Source organism: Hippopotamus amphibius, chromosome 9 (assembly GCF_030028045.1).
Source record: "Hippopotamus amphibius kiboko isolate mHipAmp2 chromosome 9, mHipAmp2.hap2, whole genome shotgun sequence".
In the NCBI taxonomy this organism is placed as follows: domain Eukaryota; kingdom Metazoa; phylum Chordata; class Mammalia; order Artiodactyla; family Hippopotamidae; genus Hippopotamus; species Hippopotamus amphibius.
The window spans coordinates 79,034,676-79,051,952 of NC_080194.1; the positions used below are offsets into that span (position 1 = coordinate 79,034,676).

A 17,277-nucleotide genomic window follows, 5' to 3' on the forward strand; every position below is an offset into this window, starting at 1 on the left:
CTAGTTTCTGGTGGCTGTAGGCATTCTATGACACTTACAGCCACATCACCACTCCAATTTCTGCCTGTCTTCCCATCACCACCTCTGATATTGGTGTCAAATCTTCTAACCTCTTTCTTAGAAAAATGCTAAAGATTGTATGTAGGGGTCACCTGGTTATCCAGAGAAGTCTCCCTATTTTGGGATACTTAATCACACCTGCAAAGTCTCCCGTCAAAGTACCATTCGCAAATTCCAGGGATTAGGACATGGACATATTTTGAGGAGTGACCTTTTTTAACCTATCATAGAAGTCAAAGATGACTCCTAAGTTTTTTGGTTTTTGGAATGTGTTATCATGGGCCAGAGAACTTCAAGAGGATGAGTACATTTGTGAGAAGTTATGATTAATTCATTTGGACCTATTAAAGTACCTATGGGACATCTGTATGTGGATATTCATTTTGTGTATGAGAAAACTTTGAATCAAGAGACTTAAACACTAAGGACATTTACTGTTTCAAACAAAAACAAATCCGAGAGTAAGACAGCTTCAGAGTTAGTTACTCTGCAATTCAGCGGCATCATCAAGGGCCTCAACTCAATTTTTTACTTGGCCATCCTTAAGTTAGCTCTCCTGGTGATTCCAAGGTGACCCCCACACAATTCTAAGCCTTAAGTCCAAAGATTAAAAGACCTAACCGGCTTGTTTTGTGTGCCCTTTTTTTTTTAAATCAGTAAGGAGTCCTAAACCCTAACCCCTGAAGCTCCCTAACAAGCTCTGTTCCTCTTAGCCAGGTAAACATGTTAACGTTTTCTTGACTATCTTTTACCTAAGATCTATTATGTCTGTGTTGCAATTGGTCCTTTATGATTATCTTGAGTGACAAGTGGATTTTACTACTATTTGATGTGCAAATTTGAATATACAAAACCATCTTTCTGTGACCTGGGTCAGATGTTTGAACAGCAGCCTATTCACCTTGCTGAGCTTTTTCTAAGTTCTTGTCTACAAATGTTTAACCATCTCCTGATTTAACATTAAATGTTAAGGTAGCGGTTACTATGGTGTGGGAACTCTCCTGCGATCCCCAGAACCTTTCAGAGGGTACACGAGGTCAAAACAATTTCATAACAGTATTAAGATATTGTCATTTTCATTCTGATTCTTATGACGTACAGTGGAGTTTTTAAGAGGCTACTTGAAGTGGGATATCACAACAGACTGAATGCAGATGCAGGTAAGAGATTCTGCTGACGTCATAATAATGAAACACGCTAAGAGGTTTGCAAAAATCCTTGCCACTCTTGTTTCTTTTTGTTCTGAGAAAGTGTAAGTTTTTGAAAAATATGTTGTATTAACATGTAATGGGCTTATTACTATTATTTATTTATTTCATTTTTGGCTGTGTCGGGTCTTAGTTGCGGCATTCAGGCTCTTCGTTGTGGTACGCAGGCTTCTCTCTAGTTGTGGTGCATGGGCCTAGTAGTTGCAGTGCATGGGCTTAGTCACCCTGCCAGTATGTGGGATCTTAGTTCCCTGACCAGGGATTGAACCCGTCTGCGTCCCCTGCATTAGAAGGCGGATTCTTAACCACTGGACCATAAGGAAAGTCCCTGGGCTTATTATTTTTAATGAATCAATTTTTTACATTTTTAAGTTTCAGTATATAATACGGTAATATCAGTATATATAGTTCACATAAACAAAAGTTCTTTGAAATTCTCAGTAAATTTTAAGAGTGTAAAGACATCCTGAGACTAAAGAGTTTGAAATCTTGCCATCTAGTGTTGATGCTACTCCAGACACGTACTCAGGAGGTTTTCCATTTTACCAGTTTTCCTTGTTGCTAGCTGATTATTATCAATTATCTCATAGATACAGCCTCTTCTTGTGTTGTAGGTTTGTTGTGGGTACTTCGGAATCATTCATACTGCTCTGTGATTTATGCCATTCATGAGGGCAGCATCCTTTCTCACTGTTTATTAAAATGTTTAGTTCTATGTTTTGTTTCTACCATGATCATGTACCTCTTATTATTAAGTTTAGTGGGTTTTGTGTTTATTGACCATGCTGGATTTAACAGTATTCATAACTACGTCAAAACTAAGCACAGAGAAACTAATGAAGACTAGAGCAAAGATTTAAATGACCGTGCAAAACCATTATTATTGTCTCTTGGTAGTGGGTATAGTTAACGCTCTTGCTCTGGAGAGAATGATTTTGAATTATCAATAAGCATTTATAAGTTGGTAAGTATCTAATTTTTTTGAATTTGTCTGTGAAAGGAAAGTAGCTAAGGGAAGATTTCCAGGTTTTGACAGGAGATGGTGAATCAAAAATGAATACTAAATTTTAAGCTCTGGGTGACTGGGTAATTGAAAGCATCTATCATTAACAGTTAGAAATCCTGTATTGGAGTGTCAGTTGAGGAGAAAGAATTTGAGTTCAGTTTCAGACAGTGAATTTGAAAGATGGCAAGCACATTCAGATGGAATTGTCTAGCACTGTAGCTCATCATAAGAGGCCCAGAATTGGAGTTCAGGAAGGATGCTAGCATTAGAGATTTGAGATTAATTTAGCCAAAGGTGATAGAGTGAGAGACCTATCAGTAAGAATTCTTCATCTATTAGTCAGTGCTGTATTGCATTCTTATGTGTATACTATATATGCTAGGCACTGGGCGCTTCTGTGTACTCATTTAATCCCCTTTAACCCCTGCCACATTTATCTTGTTTAAGGGCATCCAGTCGGTTCAGTGATACAGCCATGATTAAGATCCAGGTTTGTAGAGAAAGATAAATACTGTATAATATCACTTATATTTGGAATCTTAAAAAAAAAAAACCCAAAAACCACTAATGAATGTAACATAGAAGCAGATTCACAGATACAGAGAACAAATTAGTGACTACCAGTAGCGGGGGTGGGGGGAGGACAATATAGGGATTGCAGAGTGGGAGGTACAAACTATTGGGTGTAAGATAGGCTCAACGATGTATTATACAACATAGGGAATATAGCCAATATTTTGTAATAACTGTAAATGGGAAGTGACCTTTAAAATTGTATAAAAATTAAAAAAATTTTTTAATTTAAAAAAAACAAAACAAAAACGGAAGTTCCCTAACGATCCAGTATTTAGGACTCCAAGCTTCCATTGCAGGGGGCACGGGTTTGATCCCTGGTTGGGGAACTAAGATCCCTCAATCTGTGTGGCATGGCCAGGAAAAACAAAAGCAAAACAAGCCTTCCCTGGTGGCGCAGTAGTTATGAATCCGCCTGCTAATGCAGGGGACATGGGTTCAAGCCCTGGTCTGGGAAGATCCCACATGCCGCAGAGCAGCTAAACTCGTGTGCCGCAACTACTGAGCCTATGTGCCTAGAGCCCGTGCTCCGCAACAAGAGAAGCCATGGCAATAAGAAGCCTGTGCACCACAACAAAGAGTAGCCCCTCACTGCACTCTCCACAACTACAGAAGGGCCGTGTGCAGCAATGAAGACCCAATGCAGCTAATTAAAAAAAACCCCACAGAAACAGACAATAGAAAACAAACATGGTTACCAAAGGGGAGGAGTGGAGGAACAAATTAAAAGTATGAGATTAACAGATACAAACTAGTATACATAAAACAGGTAAGCAACAAGGATTTACTGTATATAACACAGGGAATTATACCCAATATCTTGTAATAACCTACGATGGAATATAATCTGCAAAAAATCCTGAATCACATGCTGTACCCTTGAAACTAACACAATATTGTAAATTAACTATGCTTCAATAATAAACAGGTTATAAAACAACAGCAACAAAGATCCAGGTTTGTCTGAACTACAAAGTAGTTACTCTTCCTACTATATAAGCTGTCCCTAGGCAACATTAATATATTAGTTGATAATTGAATTGAGTTTAGTGGAATAAATAATGCTTAGTTATACATGAGGTGGAGAAATCTGTTATTGGATTTGGGCAGTATGAAAAGACTTTATTTCTTTTAATTAATGCATTGTACTGTGTCAAAAGACTCAATGTATTTATCATTATAGCAATCTTCTTTAGTTCAAAAGGGCATGGATACTAAGAGTATCTATCTATGGCATATCTAGAATTTAAAACCTTAACAGGAATTGAGTCATGATGTAAGATATATATTGCTCATTGGGGAGATTTGAGGTAGTAAGTTTCTAAGAAAATTCAAATTAATAGGTGTTTTTTTTTAAGACTTTATTGTAGATTTCTATATAGGTTGAAGAGTTGTAACTATAAGCGTGTATTTTTCTGGGACATTCAGATAATCACAGTAGGCTAATATTTGGTATTTTCACAGTCACCTTTTCCTCTTTAGGTTGTTTTGCAGCAAAGACTACAATTGAAACTCAGCTTTAAAATCTGGCCCAACAACAATTTCTTTATTTCAAACATCATTTTGTTATAGAATTTGCCTAACTAAATCATTTGTTTGACAATTTAGAAGGTGTTTACTTTAATGAATCACAGCCTTTTCCCATTCTAAGCTCTTTCCAGTTGTTCCTATATGGAAACAGTTATACTACTATCAAATCAATGGAAAGAGTACTTGTAATTTAGGAATACTGGCTCCTGGTCCTGTTTTTAACTGAGTTTTGTACAAAGCAGTACACTCTAAGAATCAAGTAATCCGAGCTCCACTCCCATCTTCCATTAGGTTATGACTTTTTAACATAGTATCTAGCACCTGGTAATGTTTGTTGAACTAAACTTTTTAAGAAGCCTTAATCTTCTAACATACCTGTCAGCTTTAAAATTCAAGTTCCTTCATTCTATTTTCTGAGGGTTTTTTCCCAGTTGGGGGGGGAGGGGGAATTACCTCTTCAATCTATTCCTCCATCTCCTATCTCTTTAAGCTTGAAGATAATGTTCAAGCCATGAAAAGTAGTATCTGTAGTATAAGAGAATGAAAACTATCAGTTGGAGAGACGTACCTCACAGTCTGGCATATCATTCCTCTGGAGACACTTGTTATACTATTGACTATACCAAAGTGCAATGTTTTTCCGTAGTTGTCTATATCTTCAAAGAGTGGTGATTTGGGTGATTTCCAGAGTTGCTGTAGGAAATCCTGTTCTTGACCGGTTTTGTGTCAGGGCCCTCAAAGAACCAGATCTTGCCAGAGGTGGTGTGATTGTTGTCTCTGTCGCCTGTGAGTTAAAGCTAGAGCTGCTGTAAAGAACAATTAATAATGTACGGTACCGTTAGTAGTCGTGACAATTATGAATTAAGTGTTTGTGATTATTATAGTTACTTCTGTTTTATTTTATCCATGAATGAATTTTTAATGAAGAGGATGAGTAAGCAAAGTGTGAGTTGCATATCCATATTGCCTATAAGCAAGAATGATTCAATGAAAAAGTTTGCAGAAACAACATACAATGTAATTCTATAAATTTTACCTACCTATGTGCTGCCATCTGTGGAGTAGAGAATCAGCAAAAAAAAAAAATCAAGATTCCTTCTCATTGCCAAATAAAGCTCAATTTTTAAAAGTGAAATTGAACAGATTTATTTTCTTTATATAAAAGTAAAGTTTTTGATATATTTAAATGATGAACTTATTTCTTACACACTTTGTAAAATCCTGTTGGGAATATCATGCCGAAGTAAAGTCTGTGATGCTGAAAGTCTGTGATGCTGTTTGCTTTTGTTCTCTGCAGTTCTTTTGAGTGCTGTCAAAATCTGACCTTGTCAATGAAAAAAAGTTTTAGAAATAGGTAATAGTACTATCTGCACAACAGTGTGAATGTACTTAATGCCACTGAACTGTACACTTAAAAATGGTTACAATGGCAAATTTTATGTTATGTATATTTAACACAATTTAAAAAACTGGCCTTTTTCATAGAGGTTTATCATACATGTGAATATCCTCTGTCATGTGTGCCATGGCTAAATAAATACATTAAAATACTGATGGTAATTGCCAACTTGGAAAAGAGAAATGTGAACAGTTTAAAGTGGTAAGCACTCTTACTTAAGATGATATGAATTTTATGATTGTGATAACTTCCATCAAATGATTTAAGTATTACAAGGCTGTAGAACTACATGGCCTCCAAGATTGAATCTCTACCTGGAGATTCTTTGAATTTGTGAGTAAGTCTTGCTTTCATTCATTAAGTAGAGGATTAAAAAACTGTGGAAACAATCCAAATTTTTATCAACAGATGAATATATAAACAAAATATACAGTGGAATATTATACAGTCTTTAAAAGGGGAAGAAATTTTGATACATGCTACAAAATGGATGAAGACATTATGCTAAATGAAATAAGCCAGTTACAGAAGTACAAATATTGGATGATTCCACTTACATGACGTACCTAGAGTAGTAAAATTCATAAGGATAGAAGTAGAAGGTTGGTTACCAGGGTCTGGTAGAGGGTGGAGGTTGTGGAATGAGGAGTTATTGTTTGATGGTACTGAGTTTCATTATAGGATGATGAAAAAGTTTTGGACATAGTGATGATGGTTGTACAACAGTGTGAATGTCCTTAAAGCCACTGGACTGTACACTTAAAAATAGTTAAAATGGTAAATTATGTTATTTTGCCACAATTAAAAAAAAATCTTCATTAACTGCTGTTAATTAAATGACTTAGATAATATAGGTGTTTTCATTTATAATAGTGTTTTGGGGAATTTTTTTTTAATAAAGTGATAATGGGCACATTACCAGTACAGTAAAACTGCTTTTTGATGTATTACTTGAAGTGTGGCTAGTGAGACTGAAGAGCCGAATTTTCAATTTAATGTAGTTTAATTTATTTAAATTAATATAACCACATGTGGCTAGTAGCTCCTTCATTGAACAATACAATTCTGTATTTTCTTTATACTTTTACTTTCAACCTACCTATATCATTATGTTTGAAGTGAGTTTCTTATGGATAGCATGTAGTTGGCTCATATTTTTAAAATATCCATTCTACCAATCTGTGTCTTTTACTTGGTTTTATTTGGACTATGTACATTCAAGGAAATTATTGATATGTTGAGACTTAAGTCTGCCATTTTAAAATTATTTGTTCCCTCTGTTCTTTGTTTCTTTTATATTCCTGCCTTCCTGTGGGTTACTTGTACCTTTTTGAGAATTCCATTTTGATTTAAATAATTTGTCACAGTCTACTGATGTCAATATTTTGCCAGTCTGAGTGAAATATAGAAGGCTTACCTCTTTTTAAAGTTACACTCCCCGGTTTATAATATAATTGTCTTAAATATTTCCTCTACATACTTTGAGAATCACATCAGTGTTATAGTTTTTACTCAATTATGTGAAACATAATTTAGAAAAGTCAGAGGAGAAGGAACAACTATAGCCTATACAGTTGACCCTTGAACATGGCAGGGATTAGGGGCACCAAGTTGACTTTCTACACAGTGGATTATCTGTGTATAAGTTACAGTCGGCCCTTCGAATCTGAGGGTTCCTCCATATCCAAGGTTCTGCATTCTTGGATTCAACGAACCTAGATTCAGCTAGCCGCAGATCATGTAGTACTGTAGTATTCACTATTGAAAAGAAATCCATGTATGAGTTGGACCCTGGACCCACAGAGTTTAAAGGTTCAACGGTATTTTTATATTTCTTATTATTCTTCCTTTCATCTTAAGAGCTATCTGAACTCATTCTTTTTGGGTGGGTCTGCTGGCATCTGATTCTCTAGTTATCATTCATATGAGAATGTCTTGATTTTCTCTTCATTCCTGAAGGATATTTTTCTTGGTTGGCAGTTTTTTTTTTTTTTTTTTTTGAGTACTTGTGCCACTTCTTTCTGGCCTCATGCTTTCTAATGAGAAATACTCCATTATTTGAATTGTTTTCCCCTTATAAGTAGGGAGTCATTCCCCTCTTGCTGCTTTTAAGATTGTTTTCCTTTGTCTTTTTGTCTCGAACAGTTTGCTGATGATGTGTCTGAGCATGGACTTCTTTGAATTTATCCTGGTCAGGTGTGTTGAGCTTCTTAAATCTCTAGGTATAGATTTTTTGCCAAATTTGGGAAGTTTTCAGCCATTATTTTTTTTCAGCTCCACCCTCTCTTTCCTCTCTTATCAGAACTCTGAAGATATGAATATGAGATCTTTTTTATAGTTCCGTTGGTCCCTTGGGTGCTACTCATTTTTTTTCAGCCTATTTCCTCTCTGTTGTTCAAATTGAGTAATTTCTAATGTTCTGTCATCAAGTTTACTGATTCTTTCCCTGTCCTCCTTATTTTCTTGTGGACTGTCTCTTGAGTTTTTTGTAACAGCTTTAAAATTAGTATACCATACCCTATGTATTCACCCATTTAAAGTGTACAGTTCAGTGGCTCTTAGTATATTCACTGATTTGTACGTCAATCACAACAATCAATTTTATAGACCATTTTCCATTACCTAAAAATCCCTGAACCCCTTAGCTGTTACCTCCAGATTTACCCTACTCCCCAACCCTAGGCCACCACTAATTTACTTTCTGTTTCTATAGATTTGCCTATTTGGAACATTTCATATAAATGTAATCATACAATATGCAGTTCTTTGTAACTGGCTTTTTCACTTAGTGTAATGTTTTCAAATTTTGTCCATGTTGTAGCTTGTATCAGTACTTCATTTCTTTTTTGTTGGAAAATACTACTCCATTGTATAAATAATACTGCATTTTATTTGCCCATTCATCAGTGATGCATATTTAGGTTGTTTTCACTTTTGGGGTATTATGAATAATGCTGCTATGCTGTATACGTTTCTGTGTGGGCATATTTTCAATTCTTTTGGGCAGGTAGAGTTGCTAGAGCATATGATAACTCTATGTATAACCTTTTAAGGAACTTCTAAGACTGTTTTCCAAATGGCTGTGCCATTTTATATTCCTAGCAGTAGTGTGAGATTTTCTGTTTCTCTGTATTCTCAGCAACACTTGTTATCTGTCTTTTTCATAGATAACATCCCAGTGGGTGTGAAGTGGTATCTCATTGCAGTTATTGTATTTTATCTTTTATTCTTTTACTAACATTTTCTATTTTTTCATTTGTTTCAGACATATTCATAATTATTCCTTGAAGCATTTTTATGATGGCTACTTTAAAATCCTCGTCAGGCAGTTACAACATGTGTGTCATTTCAGGGTTGGCATCCATAGACTTTTCTTATTTAAATTTTCTTGGTTCCTTTATGATGAATGACTTTATGTTGTATCCTGGACATTTTTGGATTTATGTTATGAGACTTTGGGTCTTATTTAAATCTTCAGTTTTGGCAGGCCTCCTCAGATACAACTCCAGCGAGGGAAGGGAGCTCATTATAATTAGCTGGGGTTGAAAATACATGGTAGAGAAAGAAGTGCCTAGTTACTGCTGGTCAGAGTTGGAAGTTTGAGTTCTCTACTAGGCCTGTGTTGAACCATCCTGGTGAAAGAGGAGGAACACCTTGTTAATGCTCCACACGTGGCCTCCACTGACTGAGGGGGGTCCTCTTTGTCACTGGACAGGGATGGAAGTCTCTGTACTCCATTTGGGCTTCTCTGACCCATACCAACAGGGGGCAGAGGCACCTCATTACAGCTACGGAAAGGTAGACATCTCAGCTCCTCACTTGGCCTGTGTTAATGTGATTGAAGGTAGATTTTTTTCTGTGGTGTTCGACCGATTAGAGCATTTATTGTCTTTAATCTTACTAGGCTTCCCCTTGCCTGGTTCTTTGGCTATAAAGAACTGGCTTTTCTTGGTGACCTTTTTTTTTTGTCTGCATCTACTGGCATTTGTGGGTCTTCTGGCTCCTTTCACCCAGTCCAGGATATAACAGATAAATATAAAACTCAGAGGACTCACCAGTGTTATTCCTTGGGTTTCAAGGTCTCTAGCAGGTCTACTATTTCTCCATCTTTCAGAGTTGTCTAATGTTTATTTTATATATAATGTATATAGTGCTTAACTCTACTAAGTAGAAGAAATAGAAACTAGTGTTGTATTCATCTTGGTCCCGAATCAAAAGTCTCTCTTGCCCATTTTTTCATGGGGTTGTTTTCTTACCATTGAGTTGTAAGAGTTCCTTACATATTCTGGATACAAATTCTTTGACAGATGTGTGATTTGCAAATAATTTCTTCCAAGCTAGAGCTTGTCTTTTCAGTCTCTTAAAAATAGTGTTTTCACAAAAGTTTTTAATTTTTTTAAATAAATTTATTTATTTATTTATTTATTTATTTATTTATTTGGCTGAGTTGGATCTTTGTTGCTGCGTGTGGGCTTTCTCTAGTTACAGAGAGCGAGGGCTACTCTTTGTTGCAGTGCGCTGCCTTCTCTTGTTGCAGAGCATGGGCTCTAGGTGCACAGGCTTCAGTAGTTGCAGCACGCAGGCTCAGTAGTTGTGGTGTACAGGCTTAGTTGCTCTGCTGGCATGTGGGATCTTCCTGCACCAGGGCTTGAACTCATGTTTCCCAGCATTGGCAGGTGGGTTCTTAACCACTGCGCCACCAGGGAAGTCCAAAAGTTTTTAATTTTGATGAAGTCCAGTTTATCATCTTTTTGCTTTTCATTGTGCTTTTGGTTTAATATCTAAGAACTCTGCCTAACCTCTGGTCATGAAGGTTTTCTCCTATCTTTTCTTCAAAATGTTGTATAGTTTTAGTTTTACATTTAGATCTGTGACCCATTTTGAGTCCATTTTTGGAAATGAATGAGGTTTCAGTCAAGGTTTTCTTTTCATATATGGAATTTCCGTTGTTGCAATAACATTTACTGAAATGACTATCTTTACTCCATTGAATTGTTTTTTGCCCCTTTGTCAAAAATCAGCTGTGTTTAGTTATATTTTTGAATTCTGTTCTGTTCCGTTGGTCTCTGTGTCTATCCTTTTGCTAATACTACTCTGGATTACAGTAGCTTTATAGTGTTTAACTTAGTTTGATAACTTTAATTTCATTTTTCTCTTTAAAAATTGTTTTGTCAGTTCTAGTTCCTTTTGCTTTCTATATACATTTTAGAACCAACTTGTCTATACCTACAAAGAAAATCCTTCTGTAATTGTAATCATGTTAAATTTGTAGAACAGTTTGAGAAGAAATGACATTTTTATTATATTGAATTTTACAATTCATGAAAATAATGTTTCTCCATTTACTTAGGTTTTCCTTAATTTCTTTTATCCATGTTTTATACTTTTCAGCATATAGGTTCTGTACGTGTTTTGTTAGTTTTATATTTATTTTTTGTTTTGTTTTTGTTTTTTCTTTTTTCTGGGACTACTGTAATGATATTGAGAGTTTTTAATTTTTTTAATTAAATTTAGATTTCCTATTGTTCATTGCCATTATGTAAAAACACACTTGACTTTTTAATGTTTACTTCATATCCTGTCACTTAATAGTTATGTAAAACTTCTTTTGAAAAAATCTATTGAAGTATAGTTGATGTACAGTCTTATATTGTTTCAGGTGTACAAGATAGTGATTCACAGTTTTTAAAGGTTGTACTCCACTTATAGTTACAAAATATTGGCTACATATACCAGAAGGAAAAAAAAAAAGCGGGCAACAAAAAAATTGCCTGTGTGAGACCAGTTGTTAGATTTAACAGAAAAAGATTTCAAAATAACCATTGTAAATATATTCACAGAACTAAAGGAAAGCATGATTAAGAAGTAAAGGATGGTGTAATGACAGTTTCACATAAAACAAGGACTACTGACAGTGAATGGGAATTGTTGGAAAGAACCAAATAGAAATTCTGGAGTTGAAAAACACAGTAGCAGAAATTTAAAAAATTCACTAAAGGAACCCAACAGTAGGTTTGACCTGGCTAAAGAAGGATTTAGCAAACTTGAACGTAGCACAGTAGAGATTGTGCAAACCAAAGAACAGAGAGGAAAAAAGATGAAGAAAAATGAACAGTCTCAGAGGGATGTGGGACACCATCCAGCACACCAACATATGTGTAAATGGGATTACCAAAAAGAGAGAAGAGAGAAGAAAAAATACTTGGAGAAATAATGACAGGAAATGTCCCCAATTTTTTGAAGAACAGTAACCTACATATCTAGAAGCTCTATGAACTCCCAAGTAAGAAAATTGCAAAGAAATCTACAAACAGACCCATCATAATAAAAATGCTAAAAAACAAAGACAAGGAGAAACTTTTGAAAGCAGCAAGAGATTTTAACTCGTTACTTATAATGGAACCCCCCTCCCCTGCAAGTAAGATTAACAGCTGACTTCTTATCAGAAATAGGGGAGGCCAGAAAGCAGTGGGATTACATATTCAAAGTGCTAGGGAAAAAAAACTCAACCAAGAATTCTGTACTATCTTTCTAAAATGAAAGCAAATACTTCCCCAGGTAAACAAAAACTGATTTCTTGCTAGCAGACCACCTTATGAGAAATACTGAAAGAAATTCTTAAAGCAGAAAGCAAATGACCCTAGATGGTAATACAAATGCACAGACAAGCAAAAGAGCGCTTTTGGGACTTCCTAGGTGGCGCAGTGGTTAAGAATCTGCCCGCCAATGCATGGGACACGGGTCTGATCCCAGGTCCAGGAAGATCCCACATGCCATGGAGCAGCTAAGCCCGTGAGCCACAACTGTTAAGCCCATGTGCCACAACTACTGAAGCGCATGCACCTAGAGCCTGTGCTCCGCAATAAGAGAAGCCATGGCAAGGAGGAGCCCACTCACCACAAAGAGGAGTAGCCCCTGCTCACCACAACTAGACAAAGCCCATGTGCAGCAACAAAGACCCAACACAGCCATAAATTAATTTTTTTTTAAGTACTGTTATAGGTAAATATATAATTATTAAAAATAGCAGAAATGGATATTTTCCTTTTTTCTCATAACTGATTTGAAAAGCAAGTTATAAAATATGTATATAATGTAATATTGAACCTATAACATATAAAAGTGTTATGAATGTAATGTATTTGTTGATAACAGCACAAAAATGGGGGGGGACAAAACTATTGGGCTACACAAGTGACTACAGATAGTAAAGTAATAATCATAACAATGTTGTGTTTGTAGCATGCACATATATAATATGTATAATAATACTGGGAAAGGGGAGGAAGGAATAGTGTTTCTATATGTCACTGATATTAAGCTAGTAGAAATCAAAAGCTGATTCAGATAAGTTGAAATTTATATGGTAAACTCCTGAGCAATCACTGAGAATATAACTCAGAAAAGTAGTAGAAAAGTCCTTTGAAGAAATTAAAATGCTACATTAGAAATTATTCACTTAATCCAAAAGAAATCACTATAGGAATAATAAGAGGAACAAAAAAGACAGATATATAGAAACAAATTAGAATGAAAGGCATAAATCCAACTATGTCAATAATAACATTAAATGAGACTGGATTAAACAGTCAGAAGGCAGAGATTCTCAAATTGGGCTACCACAAAAAATGATCTGGCTATATGCTGTCTTACAGAGACACATTTTCGATCCAAAGTTAGACACAGATGGAGAGAATAGAAAAAAGTTTACCATTCAAACAGCAAGAGTGGTTGTACTAATAGCAGACAAAACAGTAACACAGACTTTAACAAAAAATGTTACTAGGAACATTTTATAGTGATAATAGGGTCACTTCATCAGGAGGATACAACAATTATAAAAATTAATGCACTTATTAATAGAGTACCAGAATATATGAAACAAAAATGGACAGAAATTGAGAGAGAGAGAATTCAGCATTAATAGATGGAGACTTAAATACACCACTTTCAGTAATGTATAGAGTAGCATGAGAATTCCCTGGTTGTCCAGTGGTTAGGACTCCATACTTGCACTGCAGGGGGCACAGGTTGAATCCCTGGGCAGGGAACTAAGATTCCCGCAGGACACATGGCTCAGCCAAAAAATATAAATAAGTGAAAGAAAGAAAGGAAGGAAGGAAGGAAAAGAAAGAAAGAATAGCATAATATAGCACAGCATAGCTAGTCAGAAGATCAACAGGAAGTAAACAGTATAAACCACCTAGACCTAGCAGACAACTATAGAACACTGCACCCAATAACAATAGATTATACATTCTCAAGTGCATTCTCCAGTGTAGCTCGTATGCTAGGCCATAAAACAAACCTCAGTAAATCTTCAGAGGTTGATGTAATGCAAAGTATGTTCTGAGACCTTACTGGAATGAAATTAGAAATCAGTAGCAGGAAAAATTTTTGGAACACTCATAAATATGTGAAAATAAAACAACATATTTGTAAATAACAAATGGGTCAAAGGAGGAAATCAAAACATTTTGAAGTGAATTAAAATGAAGATATACCAAAACTTATGGTATGCAGCTATAGCAATGCTTAGATGGAAATTTATAGTTATATATGCCTATATTAAGAAAGAAGAAAGATCTTAATAACCAGCCTTCCCCTTAAGACCCTGGGAAAAGAAGAGCAAACTAAACCTAAAACAACCAGAAGGAAGGAAGTAATGAAGATTATAAAGGAATACTATGAATGATGAACCATCAGAAATGAAATTAAGAATACAATTCCAATCACAGCATCATAAAGGATAAAATACTTGGGAAATAATTTAACAAATGAAGTGCGAAACTTAGAATACTACAAAACATTGTTGAAAGAAATTAAAGATGGTTTAAGTAAATGGGAAAACACCCCATGTTCATGGATTGGAAGACTCAGTGTTGTGAAGATGAAAGTACTCACCAAACTAATCTACAAACTAAGGACAATTGCTGTCAAAACCTGAGCTGATTTTTTTGTAGAGATTGACAACAGCCTGACTCTGAAAGTTACAAGGAACCCAGAATAGCCAAAACAATATTGAAAAAGGATAAATTCGGAGAACTAAGACTTCCTGATTTCAAACTTACTATGTAGTAGCAGTAATCAATAAGAATAAGGATAGACACAGAACAATGGAATAGAATTGAGAGTCCAGATATAAACCCATACATCTATGCTTAACTGATTTTCAACATGACTAAGACCATTCGATGGGGAAGAATAGTCTTTTTAACAAATAGTACTGGGACAACTGTGTAGCCACATGGAAAAGAATGAAGTTGGACCTTTACCTTACATCATATATAAAAAGTCAAAATGAGCTAAAACTGCTAGAACAAAACAGAGGTAATTCCTCATGACATTGGAGTTGGCAAGGGATTCTTGGACATGACACCAAAAACACAAGCAACAAAAGAAAAGAATAGATGTTAGACCTCATCAAGATTAAACACTGGACAAGATGGCGGCGCCCGCGTTGTTGCGTCCTTTCTTCAAGCTGTTGGCTCCGGCGCGGCTCCCTTGTGGCTCTTCTGCGCGGTCCAAGTTCTACATTCGAGAACCGCCGCATGGCAGACCTGACTGGCCGAAAGTTGTATTGACCTTGGGCACCTCGGTTTTCTTATGGATCTATCTCATCAAACAACATAATGTAGATGTTTTAGAGTATAAAAGAAGAAATGGGCTGGAATAAGCTTTTGAAATACTGATATAGTATGTTCCATATAGTGATTATAGCAGTTCCTCTGGATTCACAAATCTGTTGAGTTGTAAACGTGAGAGAAAGAGTTATATGTGAATATATATCAAGTCAGCATTTGTGTTTTACATAATTAAATTAAAAATTATTTCTGTATTCTAGAGATTATGTACTTTGTGACAGTGTATAGAATGTCAATTCTAAGGTAAATTACCAGAAGTATTTTAATGTGGAAAGTACCATCTGATAATAGGCTCGGTGGTAATTAAGGACACATTGGTAAGAAAACTTTTTAAGGATATAGATTAAAAAAATCACTGCTGAAGGATTTACTCCTTATATCAACTTTTAATTTCTAATCAGAACACTTACTTAGGGTAATAGAACTACTCCTACTCTATTATTTAAAATACAAAAGAACCCTATTACTCTTTTCTTCTAGAGGAGGAAGTAAAGATGAATCCTCTTACCAGAGTTTCTTCTGACTCCATTTCCTTGAGTTTGAATGATTTTCATTTGGGTGACTGTTTTTACACTGATTATGGCAACACGTTTGTTGGCTCTTTTTGCTAATATGACTTTCATCCAGTGAATAGCAAACTATTCCAAAAAAGGTGTGGGAGACAGGGTTGGTGAGAGTTAATAGTCACAAATGAAAAAACACTTCATTTATCCCTCATCAAAACCCTTTCTTGTGAATCAGTTAAAACTTATTTATATGCCACTTCATTAACGTATAATTTAAACACTTAAAATTTATTATTTGTATCTCCATACTGATGTTAAATAGAAAGTTTCATTGCCTTAAAAAAAAAAAAATTAAACACTTGTGCTTCAGAGGACAGCAAGAAAGTGAAACAACAACCCACAGAATGGGAGAAAATTTTTGTAAACTATATGTCCGATAAACAACTTGTATCTAGAATGAAGAACTTTTACAATTCAATAATAAAAAGACAACCCAGCTAAAAAATGGACGAAGTAGCTGAATAGATATTTCACCAAGGGAAATAGCCACTAAGCACATGAAAAGATGTTCAACATCGTTAGTTATCAGGGAAATGCAAATCAAAACCACAGCGAGATACCACTTCACACCCATTAGGATGGCTAGAATCAAGAAGTCAGATAATAAGTATTAGTGAGATGTGGTGAAATCAGAATGCTTATATACTGTTAGGGGTAATATAAAGGTACAGCCACTTTGAAAAACAGTCTGGCAGTTTCTCAGTTAAGCAAAGAGTTACCATAGGACTCAATTCTACTCCTGAAGACTTACTCAACGGACTTCCCTGGTGGCACAGTGGTTGAGGATCCCCCTGCCAATGCAGAGGACATGGGTTTGATCCCTGGTCTGGGAAGATCCCACATGCCACAGAGCAGCTAAGCCCATGCGCCACGACTACTGAAGCCCGCGTGCCTAGAGCGCGTGCTTCGCAACAGGAGAAGCCACTACAGTGAGAAGCCTGTGCACCACAACGAAGAGTAGCCCCCGCTTGCAGCAACAAAGACCCAGTGCAGCCAATAAATAAAAATGAATTTAAATGAAAAGACTTACAAAAACAGCAAACATTATGTTCAGACCAAAACTTGTACACAGGTAGTTGCAGCAGAGTTATTCATAATAGCTAAGAGGTGGAAACAACCCAAATGTCCATCAACTGATGAATAGACAAACAAAATGTGCTATATCCATACAGTGGAATATTATTTGGCCATAAAAATTAGTGAAACACCGTTACTTGCTACAACTTGGATGTACCTTGAAAACATGGTAAGTGAATGAAGCCAGCCACAGTTCACAAATTATGATTCCATT

The 17,277-nt window shown here is 35.7% G+C and overlaps 2 protein-coding genes across 8 annotated transcripts in view; both read left to right on the forward strand.

Annotated features, from left to right (window-relative positions):
• The window catches only part of ZBTB44 (zinc finger and BTB domain containing 44), a 69,608-nt gene that overhangs the window by 15,890 nt on the left and 36,441 nt on the right, over positions 1-17,277 (forward strand). Inside the window, exon 2 of one of the 7 annotated variants that reach the window (XM_057747945.1) lies at positions 1,162-1,220. The exons of the other annotated variants lie outside the window; for them this stretch is intronic. The gene's annotated coding sequence lies outside the window, so the exon portion shown is untranslated. The remainder of the gene's footprint in view (positions 1-1,161; positions 1,221-17,277) is intronic. 7 annotated transcript variants of the gene reach the window in all.
• On the forward strand, positions 12,940-15,618 carry LOC130860112 (NADH dehydrogenase [ubiquinone] 1 subunit C1, mitochondrial-like). The gene has a single exon (XM_057747947.1). It carries the CDS (start codon positions 15,222-15,224, stop codon positions 15,450-15,452), a length of 231 nt encoding a protein of 76 aa, XP_057603930.1. The 5' UTR covers positions 12,940-15,221; the 3' UTR covers positions 15,453-15,618.